Here is a 14,545-nt window from a genome sequence, read left to right as displayed (position 1 = left end):
TCAGCAGCTTGCGGTGTTCTGGGCAAGGACGTTTGGTTTTTTGCCTGCCTACCCTTCAACCTCTTGCAGCCCGCTTCTGCTTCCCCCTTGAGTGCGGCCTTTTGTTTCAGCATGTCGCTGTTGCTGCCACACATGCCACACAGCCGGCAAAAGTCGATCGGGATCGACAGCAGCAGCAGCAGGCAACCAGTTCAGTTTGAGGCAATTTTATGGAAGAGCAACGCACATGGCCAACTTCAACTTCTCGACTCTCATCATCATCATCATATGTGTGTTGATATTTTTAACCCCAAATATGCAACTGAAATCCGTATTGGAGGAAATGGGAAACGCAGAGTCTTGAATCTTTTGAATATATGGCGGACATATGCGTGGAATGCCGCCAGCAGCTGCTGTTGTTGCTGCTGTTGTGACTTATCTGCCGCTTGCCTCATGTGTCACTCTTTGCAAGTTGCAAGTTTTGCAGCTGATAAACACGCAACAAGCAAACAAATTTCCAATAGCCCGCATCCTCCCAACTCAACTCAGTCGAAGTCGAAGTCTCAGTCTCAGTCTTAGTCTCAGTCTTAGTCTCCCATCTCAACTCTGTCTCAGTCTCCCATCTCAATCTCGATCTGAGTTGAGCCTTCGACAGATTTATGTGGGCTTCTTGACGCTGTTTGAGAAATGCTTTCCTTCCATCCGATAACTATGGGAAAAGTTGTCAGACTCCTCTCCACCTCTTATTTTCTTTTGAGTTATTGCAATGTTTGCATTGCTTATAAATTTATTAACTATTTCGAATGAAATCTTACAAATTTCAGTTTGCAACTAAGTTTAGCATTTGCTTTGAAATTGACATAAATAATTATCCTAAATGAAATTATGAAATTTGAGTTTTTTAATGTTTAAGTAATTAATAATTGTTTAACTGTATGAATCGCAAGGAAATTTTAGTTATATTATAATATTTTTGTTATTTTTTCAAGTAAAGAATTGGAACTGCGAAAGTTTTTATCTTAAAAACACAAATATAATGAAATTAAGAACACTATTATAATAAAATTATAGACATATTATTATATTAAAACTATTTTATTAATTTTTTAAGTAAACCATTTAAATACCGAAAGTTGTTACCCCAAAAAAAAAATTATTATTATGAAACTTGAGTTTTTTATTGCTTAAGTAATTTCAAATTGTTTGTCTGTATGAATCGCAAAAAAATTTTAGTAATATACTATATTTAAACGTTTTTTACAAGTAAAGAGTTCGAACAGCGGAAGTTTTTACCTTAAAAACACAAATATAATAAAATTGTAGTTATATTATTATATTGCGGACGTTCTTACAAAAATGTTATACTTTAATAATCCAGATAAACTCTGTTTATTTTTAAATTATAATATTGAAATTTATTTTTAATGTTTAAGTTATTGCTAATTCAAAAAAATTTACGTTTATCTTAAACGAATGACTTTGAAATACCTGGCTTATTTTATTATAATCGAATCTAATTTTTATTTTTAGCATAAATCTGAAGTATAAAATCGTAAAAAATATAGAATTAAAATTAGAATATTTTAATACTTAAACAAGAAATATGAAATTTAATTATAAATCTGCAAAAAAGTTCAGTATTTATTTTTAAATATACCAAAATAAAATATACCGTAAAAATACTGAATATATAAATAATTAAACATGAAACATGAAATTTAATTATCAATCTGCAAAATAGTTCAGTATTTATTTTTAAATATACCAAAATAAAATATACCGTAAAAATACTGAATATATACCAAAGGTTATTTTAGGTTTATTGATATAGTATTGTATTTAAAATATTCCATAGAGTGTAAATGTACAAAAATATACCAAAGGCTATACTTGGAATATTGAGACAGTAACTATACAAGAATATAGTCTTGAATTTCAAGATTTTTTGTAGATTTTTCGATCTTGATTTAAGACTCAACCTTCTTGGTTCAATTTTAATATACAAACAACCTTAATTTACGATTTTTGTCTTGATTTTGGCACATTTTTTCTTTCTGTGTACTTTAAAGAAAGATTCATAATATGTTATATGTTATTATGTTGGCATTTCAATCTATATTGCATAATAATATTGAATTTAATTTAATTTTCTTAAATTACTAAAAATAAAATAACAATATTACACATTTTATTATTTCTTTTTCTCATTTTTCTAATTCTCTAAAAATACTAAAATCAAATTATATATTTCTCATTTTATTATATTTTTCTCTCTTCCATTTTATCTATCAATTCGATTTTCCATTCTATTTTTCTTGGAATATTATCAGCTGCTAGCATTTGTTACCCTAAATAGAAGCAAAAATAGTTCATCGCAATATTAGATAAGTTGAGTCACATCCTTTTAAAAGTATCAGCTGGATTGATCACCTGAAAAAGTTGAACAAATTATGTGATTAACTCGTAGGCAAAGTAAAGAACAGCTCGGATTACATTTCAATCGCATTCGTAGATCAGATGTCAGCTTAGAGAGAAGGTGCAGAGAGAGAGAGAGAGAGAGACAGAGAGCAGAAAAATAGCAGCTCATCCATCAAGCCAAATATGACAGACAGAAGAGAAGTGGAATATTATGATGATGTTAGCTAAGTGCTGTTGTGTTGTGTTTATCTTTGGCCAGCAATTAGCAACTGGCGACAAATTGACGAGCAGGACAATGCGACAACAACAACAACAGCAGGATAACAACAAGGATCTTCAGGCTGTTGACCACCTGCTGAGAGTTTTGTGCGAAAAAAAAGTGGAAGTAGAAGTTGTTGTTGTTGCTGTTGTGGATTGGTTGGCATTGTGGCAATAATATTTATGCAAGGCTGCCAGAGAGAAAAGGACATTCTACCTGTTGTCCTAATGAACTTGCAACTGCGAAATGACTCACTTCGGTTGCATTTTTCGCCAAAATCTGCGTCTATATCTGGATCTATCTTTCTCCTACTCTTATCGTTAGTGATGTCTAGACAGTCGCAGCAGACGGCGTCGTCTGGCTAATGAGCTCAAGCTGATCTCTAAACTGTGGCAACTGTCGAGCCCACGTTGCCAGCCACTTTGCCACGTTGCATGCCCCGCAATGTGTGCTGTTAGTCCAGTAAGGCCAACAGTTGCACCACATCCGTCACATTCATCGCAGCTCAACTCAGCTGCTCCCAATTAATACGCCAGCAGTTTTGGAATGCACAAAAAATGCAGCGAAATGCGTAGAATGAGCGACTACGAAATATCCTGTAATATGAATATTGCTTGCGTATTTTTGAAAATATCCTGTAATATATGCAAGTATTGCATATATAGAAAATATGAATACTATTTTTGATTTATTTTACATTGAGAAGAATATATCCTGTAATAGAAATATTGTTTGGGTATATAAAAATCTGAATATAATCTAATTTTTTTATTTTTTATTTTATATATATAGAACTTTTGATTTGTTTGATTTTAGGAATTTTTTCTGATTTATTATAAAATATATAAAATTGTTCATTGTTTGTTTTGCGAGGTATTCATTTATTCTTGAAATTATCTTAAAACGGAAAAATAATTCCAAAATCATTCTTAGTTCTTATTAAAGTGTTAATAAAGAGCTTTAAGATTCATCATTTCTCAAAATAAAGAAATGTTGTTTTATATGCATATACAATTAAAAATCTTATACATATATCATTTTATTTATATAATAATTTATAATTATATATATTATAATTTTTGTTTAAAGAAATTTTTAAATCGCAAAATTCTGAAAATTTTTATTAGCATTCTAGAACTTTTTCTGAATAAGTATTTAAAAATAATATTTTTTTAAAAATTGATATTTCTAACGATTATTTCTAGAATTTTTCTTTCAACATTTTTTAAATCGAAAACTTATTAAAATAAAGATTTCTTCTATGTGTTTGATATAAAAATAATTTGTTTTTAATAATGGAAATTTCAATCGTTCAAATTTGAAAGGGATTTAAATCGAAAATTAATTGAAATGAAAATTTTTGTATTAAAAATCCCATTAAACTATTTTAATTTATCACATTTTATTTTCTAGAATATTTGTTTCAAGATTTTTTAAATTCGAAGAGTTATCAAAGTAATATAACACTATTTTAATTTGATCACATTTCAGTTTCCAGTTTTTTCACAAGAATTATTTTAAATCAAAGAGTTATTAAAATGAAGGTTTTTCTATTACAAATTATATAAAACTATTTGAATTTATGACATTTGATTTCGAAGAATACTTGTTTGAAGATTTGTTAAGTCGAAAAGTTATCAAAATGAAGATTTGTTTTGAGTTTAATATGGAAATAATTTGTTTTAAATAATTGACATTTCCGACGTTTTAATTTGAAAGAGTGTAAATAATGGGCACCCCATATAAAACATTTGTGTTTATTAAGCTAAAATTCCCAGGGAAGCAAAATATTATTTGAGTGTATGCAAGCGGATAAAGCTGTTAATATACCCCATTACAATATTTGTTTAGAGGGCATCAAAAAGCCCGGTGGCCGCTTAGCGCGTTCTCGCTTTCTCGCTTTGTTGCTTTCTCGCTTTGTCCGCTGGTCGCAATTCGATTGCACTCGAGACACAAAGCGAAGCAAGCGGCTGCAACGAACGGTAAAAATGCATAACACAAATAACGGCAGCCGGCCAAAAGTGCAGATGCAATGTCAATGCTCGCTGGCAGGACTCGCTGGCAGGACTCGCTGGCTGACGATGTTTTCCCACTCAATTAGGGTAGCAAAAATTATAGTGAGAATCGAGGCGGCTGCGCACATTTGCCTAAAACATTCCCCCTTCAGCTGTCCGCTATTGTCCCAGTAGCAGAAGCAGACTGACAACAACAACAGCTACCGAAAAGGACGAAAATGTTGTAGCATATGTCGCGGCGTGCGGCGCAGTTGTGTTGTTATCCTTGCTGTTGCTGTTGCCATTGTTAATCGTATCCTGCGTAATAGCATAATAATCCCTAATCGCATCTGATCTGTTCACCTGGTTGCCACACACTCTCTCTTCCTTTCTCTCTCTCTTCCTTTCTCTCTCTCTCTATTGCCGGCTGCACATTTTTATCGATATCCTTTGGCAGCTTTACAAATAGCGCGACGCGTCCTTTTGTCCTGCCTCATACTTTTAATAGGCTGGGGTTATTTTGACAGCAGTTCATTTGCCTTCTGCCGTTGACATTTGTCAGACTGCCTATTGATCCTGCGGCTGCCGTATCCTTCGCCTTCAATGTGTCGACTTTTATTCTGTTTCATTTGTGGCTGCGTTTGTTTTGTTTTCTCTTTTTTCTGCTGCTGTTTGGCGTTGTTATTGTTTGTGTTTTGTGCGCCGTGGAAGCTGTTGACTAATGGCTATGCTAATTTAACAGCTATTTAGTTGCATGACCTGTGACAAGCATGAAATTTCATGCAATTCATTTCAAGTCTTATTATCAATATACATAGCAGGCTGCTATGAAACTGCAAGCTCATTGTTACGCTCGCTATCATAGTTTACTTTACTTTGCCCTAGCTTGAGCTTTGTTTGTGTTGTGCATATTCTAGCCGTGTGCTTGTGTGCGTGTGTGCAAGTCACATTATCTATAACATAGCTGGCTGCTATGAAACTGTCTGTCTGAGCTTACTTAACCTTGCCCTAGCTTAAGCTTTGCTTGTGTTTATTTTTGGCACTTGCATATTCTAGACGTGTGCTTGTGTGTATGTGTGTGTGTTCAGAGTGTGCGCTCTCACGCATGCCAATTGCGCTCATTAGCCTAAGCAAAGCTTCACAACGCACTCTCACGATGTGTTGTGCTCTCGCTTACGCACATTCATAAATGCCCATTTCAGTTTTTGTTCAGTTTCCATTCCCACGCATTGCGATTGATTGTTGTCGTTGTTTTGTGTGCGAGTGTGTGTGTGTGTTTGCAAGCGAAAATAAACAAAAAGCTTTTGAAGAGTGGAATTAGTATTCAGTTACCATAACAACCGGAGGCCGGATGCGCTATATCGCCGATATATGCGATATATGAGGATGCCATTGAAATGCCTGTCTGAGTGAGAAAGCGATATGCAAAATGCTATATGCTAAAAATAAGCCACAAGAATAAAAAGCAACAACAAAATTGTCGCACCGAATTCATTAATGAGTTTCGCGTATGCAACATGTCAGCAACAGTTTGTGGACCAAAAGGGGGAGGCATGCTTTTAATGGCCTAGACGCGAGCAGTGGTTGAGTGACTGCAAGTATTGGATTTCTGCATATCTGCAACGCCATCAACCCCAACAGCTCCCCTTCTCTCGCTCACTCTCGCTGTGCTGCTGATTGACATGTGATCGCATCGCATCGCTTTTGCTTTGCTTTGCTTTGCAAGCTCCTTCTTCCTCCGCTCCCTCTCGCTCACACTCACACCTTAACCTGTTGCCATCGTCGTCGTCGTTGTCGTCTGCTCATTTGTCATTCAAGCGAAAAGCACTCGAACTTGGAGTCAGAGTCGAGAAATGGGATGTCGTAAAGTGAAGTAAAGTCCTCTTTGCAGTCATAAAATTATGATCGGTATTTCTGCTGGAAATTTGAACTCGGCTTTTATTTTATTTTTGTACATTTTTAAGTTTAGTTTTTCGACACGGTTTCTTGTGTATTTCATGCAACACCTTTCGCTGCAAATACTTGGAAATGAGCGCGAAATTCCACAACATGGTTTCTGTTCTTTTTCCCTTCCATGCCATGCAAATGAATGGCGCTAATTTGTGTGAATGAAATCGCTGACTTGTCTAGCGCTATCTCCGTCACACACACACATAGCAAATTGCCATAATGAATGGCAATGAATGGTGGCATGCCCCGACTCTGTCAATTAGCACATTGGAGCAACGTTCCACTGCGACGCACACGATTTTCCATCCAGCCAGCCAGACGTGTCATTTTTCACAAAAACAACAAACGCCTCACTTTCAATGAACTGCATTTTCCATCACAATTTCCTCAATGACGACGACGACGTTTGTCTCACAATCCCAAATCCAACACAAATCAAACACTCGACTGGCGTCGTCGTCGTCGTTGTGGTTCGTGGTCTGTTGTAATACGATCGTGATTTCATGCCCAGCGCAGAAGACGAAACCCTACAAGTTCTGCTTCTTCTTCTTCGTGTATGTGGGAGCGAAGTCAAGAGAGGGCAGACACATAGAGAGAGCGAGATGTAGCCGTAACTCAAAGATATCATAAACCCAAATTAAGATAAACCACGAAGAAAGAAAAATGAATATCAGTCGCATAGCCGAGTAGATTTCATTCACAAAATCACAAACACACACAAAGAGAGTGCGAGAGCGCGAGCGCGTTAGTCTTAGGAGAGTGAGCACAGTGCGCATCGCTGAGAGAGCGAAACGCCAGCCGACCAATCACAGTTGTGCCTCGCAAGCTGGGGAAATTCTACACAGCTACGAGTTGAAACTTGCAGCTAGGCATACTCTCCACACAGCTGAGAGTTGTGGTCTGTGAGTGGATGCCAAGTGGATTCTACAACGCTTTGGAGTTGGGAAGCTGAGATTTGAGCATTGTGGAAGCTGGGGAATTGAAGGCTGCAGTCTACAAAAATGTTGAGAGTTCCAATAAAAGCCACAAGTTGAGAGTTGGCACGCAAGCCACCAGCTGAGAATTGGAATGCAAGCCACAAGCTGAGAGTTGAATTATAAGCCGCAAGTTGGGAACTATGTGGAACTTGGGGAAGTTCTGTATTCTGTTCAAAACAATTTTAGTTAAATTAAAAATAAAATAAAAAATATTTCGAAAGTAACACTATAATTCAAAATGTTTTTATTATTTAATTTCAGATATTACGAATTAAATTAAATTTATTTCAATCAATCTTTCAAAATAATATATATTATAATATACATATATTATTGTATTAAATTTTCCCCTTAAAATATTTCACCATGCCGACCACAATTCACCAAATCAATTCACCTGGCACAGTCAATACTCTCCACGATGTCCAGTTCCTTGTGTTCCCCTTAACTCGCCACACAGATTTACCAGTTTACCAACTCTACTCTACACATCGCGTAGATCCTGTTTTGCTTGCTTGCCCCTTAAGTCTACCACAGATTTTGCTCGCCTAAACAAAATCTCTACATTAAATATTCAACTACGCTCTCACACTCTCCCGCTTTGTGATAGGCGGAGCCATTTTGTTTGCCTTCGTATGTCTGCCGTGTGGTTCGTATTTTGAATGCTTCCACTTGAGAGAGGGCTGTAAACAGAGTTGTTGAAATGCAATAAAATATTAAATTATATAAATCTTCATACGATTAAAAAATATTAATATATTAAATAATTTATATTCACTTATTTATTTAATAAGTAAATCAAACTGTTTGCATTCAAACCATTCCCCTCATTTTTGGTGGATGGAACAAGTTTTTGGCCATGGCTTTGTTAGTGGTTGGTTGGTTGACACACAGCGAGAGAGTGAGAGAACGCGCGCAAGCAGAGAGCGAGAGTACGAGAGCGTGCGTTCGTTTGTTCGTTCGGGTTTTGCTCGAGCCGAAGTGTTCGAGTCTTTTCATTCGCCAGTTCGTTCGGCTCGCGTATAAAAGGCGACGTCGGGGCGCTCTCCGACTCAAATACAAATTTCTCGTGGTCGTTGAAGGTTGTTGCTAGTGCGCGCTAAAGAAAAGCAAAAGAAAGAAAATAAAAGCAAAAGGCAAAAAATTGAGAAACAAAAATTCAAATTGATTTTGAGCAACACTCAACAATAAACACGCTGGATTAAAGTGTTTTTTGTTGATCAAAGTTAAACAAATACAAGTTCCCAAAAAAACGCAACGACAACTCAAGCAAAAACAAAAAAAAAGTGCGTGTCAAGTGAAAGAAAAGTTCAACAACAACCAAATAAAAAAAAAACAACACTTTTTTGTGTTGAACAACAAAATCAAATAGAACATTCCTCGCAAAAGTTAAACGGCAACGACCGTGTAAAAAGCCGCCAAAATTCTACTCAAGGAGCGTAAAGCGATCATTTCGAAAATGAAATCATTGACGGCCGTTTGTCAAACAGCAGGTGGCGCTACCTCCATGCCGGCCATGAATCCAAATGGACGCATTGCGCGTCATCCGCCGCATCGCGGCGACGGCGAAAATGCCGAAATGAAAATGTATCTCTCCAAACTGAAAGATCTGGTGCCGTTTATGCCCAAAAATCGCAAGCTCTCCAAACTCGAGATCATCCAACATGTGATCGATTACATCTGCGATCTGCAAACCGAGCTCGAAACACATCCCGAAATAAATAATTTCGATGCGGCCGCTGCCCTCAGTGGCGTCGCAGCCGCTGCAGCCGCCGGCAGCGTTGATGATGAGGACAGCGAAATGGATGAATTGGATGAGATGGAAATGAATATGGATGGCGATGTGCTCGCCATGCGTTTGGCTGCCGAACAACAGCAACAGGAGCAGCTGGCGAAAATCTCTAGTCCCGCTGCAGCAGCGACGCGTCTGCCGCTGATCGATCGTCAGAGCCCCAACACAATTCTGCCCGCCGTAGCAGCAGCAGCATCGGCAGCAGCCACCAGCGCAGCACAAACAACAACAACAGCAGCAGCAGCAACAGCGGCGCCAGTTCAACAATCGTCCGAAAGCTTAACGACGGTAAGTTACAAATCTCCACACTCCCAAAAATACCAAAAAAAAACCAAAAACAAAAGCTCTGCTTCAATTTTGATTTGCTGCATTTGCAATGCAAATCGCGGCGACGGACGTCAAAGTCAAAGCTTTGACGCGACGAAATTACACATGCAAGCGCATTAAGCAAGAGGCGAATTTCCATTGTTGTTGTTGTTTTTGTGACCTCATTTGCTGTCGTGGTCAATTGTTACAGTAAGGACGTCCGTTCTGTCTGTCTGTCGCCCTCTCTTTCTGTCCTGCTGTCTGTCTTGTCAGCATTTACATTTCGCACTTTAAATTATAATTTATTTTACTTGCATGTGTGTTTGCAAAATTTACATTTTTTTTTTTCATTTCATTGCTTTGCTTTCTTTTTGCGGCACAGCGAACAACAACAATAAATCTGCTGAAATTGTTGAAGCCGCCTTCTCTCGCTCCCTCTCCCTCTCGCTCTTGCACTCGCACAATTTCGTTTTGTTTTTATAGACATTTCACATATTTTTGTGCTGTCGTTGTTTCTTTCTTTCTCTCTTGTTGTTGCTACTATACGTAGCTGTTAATTTTTTTTTTCTCGCGGCCTTTTTTCTGCTCTTCCTCCTCCTCCACCGCCGCGTCGACGTTGTCGTCGTCTTCTTCTTTCGCTTTGCTGCTGTCTGTGATGTTTTAAATGAACACCTGCAGATACTTAAATTTATTTCATGTGTGTCTACACACACACATACACACACAAATATACTTGTACATTCACACGCACATTCGCTTTAAGCTTGACTTTAGCATTTGAAATTGGAGAATCATCATTCGCAGTCGCAGCGCAGCCTCCGTTTCAGTTGTTGTTGTTGTTGTTTTGCTGCTTACTTCATTAGCGCAGTTTTTGGCTGTTGTTTCGTTACGTTTCGTTTTTCTTATAAATGATGTTGGCAAAATATTGTTCAATACTTTGTTAACCAGGAACAGGTTATAACATGTGTGCGGCAAATTTATTAATTCATCTTTGATTAATTGTGCATTTGCAATCGCTCTCTTCTCTTTTTGGTTTGGGCTTGCTTAAAAAACTCCCCCACATACACACAACGCCACAATTAGTCGTCCATTCTTTTTGTTGCTTGCGGTTCTTGCAAAACATCTGCACTAAGTTTGAGACGCCGACGCCCACGTCTCTGCCGCTGCCTCTGCTGCTGCCTCTGCACGCAGTACGCACACAGCTGCACACAATTGTGTGATGTGTCACCGTGGCCGCAAAACAACAAATTCTTTCCTAAAGGCATATTCACACACTCGCACACACACACACGCACACTCATATACACAGAGCAAACCGTAAGAAGAAATGCACGTGTTCAAAATGTTCTCGTTATGTACATAGCTGTTGTTGTTGTCGTTGTTGTTGTTGTTTTTTGCTGTTGTTCTCGCTGCCTTCGTTCGCTTTTGCTGTTGCTGTTCTTTTTTTGTACTTTTTCGCGCCGCGCAGCTGTGCGCCAGTCGCCAGTCGGTCGCTTTCTACATTGTGCTTCACCACTCGCCCCCCCCCTCCACCACACACACACCGTTCTCCACACACACCGTACATGACAAAGCTCTGCGGTCACTCAACATAACAGACAACGACAGTAAGAGACGCAGCAACAACGACAACAACAGCAACAACAACAATAAGTCATTTGATTTTCTTAGTTGCGCAGACTGCTGATGGCGCTCAGTTGGCGCCTCTTCTTTGGCCCTTCTTCTCAGGCGTCGCTGCCCGTCGCCAATCACCACACTTGGCAAGGCAATGAAAATGAAATACAGAAAAACAACAGCGACAACAAAATAGAATATGCGCGCTCGTAAACAAACGAGAGACAACAACTCAACTAAAATAAAACACAGAAAAACAAAAAGGAAAGACGCAAACGCAAAACAACAGCAAATTAATTGATAATTCGTGAGCTGTGTTGTGCAAGTCAGGCACACACACACGCACACGCTTGAAGCTTTGAATAGAGCTTTATAATTACATGCAATTTTTGACTAATTTCTTCTCTCGCTTTCTCTCATTGCAGCAAAACAGCGGCGAAAAGGACAGCAGGCAATCGTAAAGCAGCTGAATGAATATAAGAAGAAACAGAATTAGGAGGGGCAAGAACTACAACTAAAACTAAATACACACACATTTAAAAGATACACACACACACATATGAATAGTGTAGTACAGTCAACTCTCCACTCAAATAACTCAAACTCGTGTGAAGATCTCCGCAATAAGAAAGCAAAAATCAATTAAAATACTTACAACTTACATGCATACATACAATACATAGGCAAGGTAGCCACGCCCCCACAGTGGGGCACAGTGGGTGCCAAAGCATTTCACACCAATACATTGAAAGAGTTTAGTTCTAAATAAATAACAAGCAAACCTAACTAAGTAGATATAAAAAAAAGAAAAACATTGTAAGCACTTAACATTATTATTATTAACTTGTAACTTTAAACGTTTAACAATTAACTAATAGCAGCAGATAACTACGAAGTTAATGAAGATGAAGATGAAAAACTTGGCAAAGCTTTAAACAATTTAATTTTTCCTTTAAATGAAATGAAAAAAAATGGAATTTTTTGTTTTCTATATGTTTAGTTTATTTTTTCGGTTTAAACGATGAAAAACATTGTTAATTTTACGTAAATCGAAGATGAAAGAAGAAAATGCAAAGCAGAAAACAGCAATAAAAAAGAAGTAAAACAAAATTCTAACAATTTTTCATTCTCATTTTTTTGTTTCAATTACAAATTTCCTATTAATTTTAATATAATTACAAAACTAAACTACTAAAATATGAAAGTCGCTTAAACAAATTCTTCCTATTATGATTATTATTATTTAGCCAGCCAGCAAATTGAACAACAATTCATTTAATTTATAATATACATTCATACACATATATTATTTATGCTTAATTTTCTCATACCTCAAGGAACAATTTGTTTATCATATTAGTTGAGCTCGCAGGTTTTCACCTCAGCTCCCCCATTCAACTTCCTCTTTTAAAAGTGAAATCAACATGAAAACTTGAATATAATAATAATAATAATACATAATATTAATAAATATATAAATATATGTTCTGTGATCTGTAGCATACTTTGTACAAAGTGTTTTTATAGCGTAATTATGCGTTTTACTTATATTTTATGATTTCGAAAAGAAGAAAATTCTGTAAAATCTTAATTATCATTTGTTTTTTTGTGTTTCCTCCCCCTTTATCAATGATGTAACATATTGATTGAAAAGAATGCAAAAAAATGAAAAACATGAAAAAGAAAAAAGCAAAAGTATAAAAACAACAACAACAAGAAAACAAATTAAATTTTAGCTCTTACACAATAAAAATTACATTATATGGAAAAAAATGAAAATTTCATCAAATTGTTTTTGATTTTCATGGGTTGGGTTTTCAGTGATTAAACTACCTGATGTCTGCTCTGTTACCTTAAGGCTCTTACGGTAGCTTGGAAATTATGTGGAAAACCAGCGAACAATGTGGAAAAATCATTTCCCATGTAAACAAGTGCAACGAATTACAACAAAGGCGAAGCGAAGAAGAATGATAATGCCGACAGACAAGTTTTCTCACGCACTGTCATTGTCTCCGATGTGGTTGTTGTTGTTTTGTTGTGTTACCTTTGCCCATTAAGGGTTTTCTTCAGGTAGCATTGCGTAGAAGAAGTTGCACGTGTGCAAAATTCTCTTGAGAAAGCGAAAAAGAAAGAAATCTTTTTCTCGGTTGACAGTTTTTTTGGGTTACGAGAAATTGAAATCAGTTTTCGAGTTCGGGGTTGTATTTATGTCTGGGTTTTAACCCCCAGCTGCTGCAGCTGCGTCGTCGTCGCCGTCATCGTCGCTTATTAGTGTTAATGATTGCAGCTTACAATGCAATTGACCAATTGCCTTGAGGGGGAAGAGAGAGAGAACTGCAACTGAGGTCGACTCTCTGACTCTGGGACTGTGACTGGGGCAAGTCGGTGCCAGTCGCCCCATTCAAATGTCAGTTTGGCTGCGCGCAATGCGAATTTCGAATTTAAGCCAATTAGAGGTGCAATTGCTAGACTTGGAGATTTCCTATATTCATTAAATAGTGCTCTGTGTGTAATCCTCTAATATTTTAAAGATTAATATGCATTTAATTCAGCATTGGGAAAGTTACTTGGTATTTATATTTTCTATTATTATTTATTTTCTATTTGTAGTTGGTCAGTCAATATAAATTGCGAATTTACCGAGTTTGTTCTTGATTTAGTAAATTTTCATATTATGTTTATAAAAGTAGTAGAATTTTCATATATATTTTGTTTTAATAATAATAATTTTTTTTAGGCACATCTTCCGCATTTATTTCAGGCCAGTTTTAGATGCAATTGCTAGACTTAGAGATTTCCTATTTCATTAAATAGTGCTCAGTGTGTCATCCACAAATAATATTTTATATTTTAATATTACATTTTAAAGATTACTATATATTAAATTCAGTATTTGGAAAGTTTTTCTATATGTATTTATAGTTGGTCAATAAAAATACAATAAGAATTTACCGAGCTTGAGGTTGATTTAGTTCTGTATCAAATGCCATTTTAAATTTCCATATTATTTTTATTAATCATACAGCTGTGAACGTTGAAATAGCAGTGCGACAGAAAAAAGGCTAAAAAACGAAATATAAGGATATTAAAGGTTTAAGTTATTTAAAAGTTTTTTTTTAACTTATTGTATAAATATTTTTGTTGTGAAATAATAAAATGTAGTATTATATTATTATTACAGCTGTTAACTTTGAAATAGCGCTGCGACAAAAAATATTATTAATGGATTTTTTGCATATTCCTTTTTGTTAGTTGA

At 36.4% G+C, this 14,545-nt stretch overlaps 1 protein-coding gene across 1 annotated transcript; it reads left to right on the top strand.

Annotated features, from left to right (window-relative positions):
• The first annotated feature begins 8,633 nt into the window (after window positions 1–8,633).
• Window positions 8,634–12,209, top strand: LOC133841768 (protein extra-macrochaetae). Its single transcript, XM_062274482.1, has 2 exons — window positions 8,634–9,657; window positions 11,715–12,209. Exons 1-2 carry the CDS (start codon window positions 9,037–9,039, stop codon window positions 11,748–11,750), a joined length of 657 nt encoding a protein of 218 aa, XP_062130466.1. The 5' UTR covers window positions 8,634–9,036; the 3' UTR covers window positions 11,751–12,209.
• The last annotated feature ends 2,336 nt before the right edge of the window (window positions 12,210–14,545 follow it).

The sequence above is a fragment of the Drosophila sulfurigaster genome, chromosome 3 (genome assembly GCF_023558435.1).
Source record: "Drosophila sulfurigaster albostrigata strain 15112-1811.04 chromosome 3, ASM2355843v2, whole genome shotgun sequence".
Taxonomy (NCBI): Eukaryota; Metazoa; Arthropoda; class Insecta; order Diptera; family Drosophilidae; genus Drosophila; species Drosophila sulfurigaster.
This window is presented reverse-complemented; position numbering and strand designations above follow the sequence as displayed.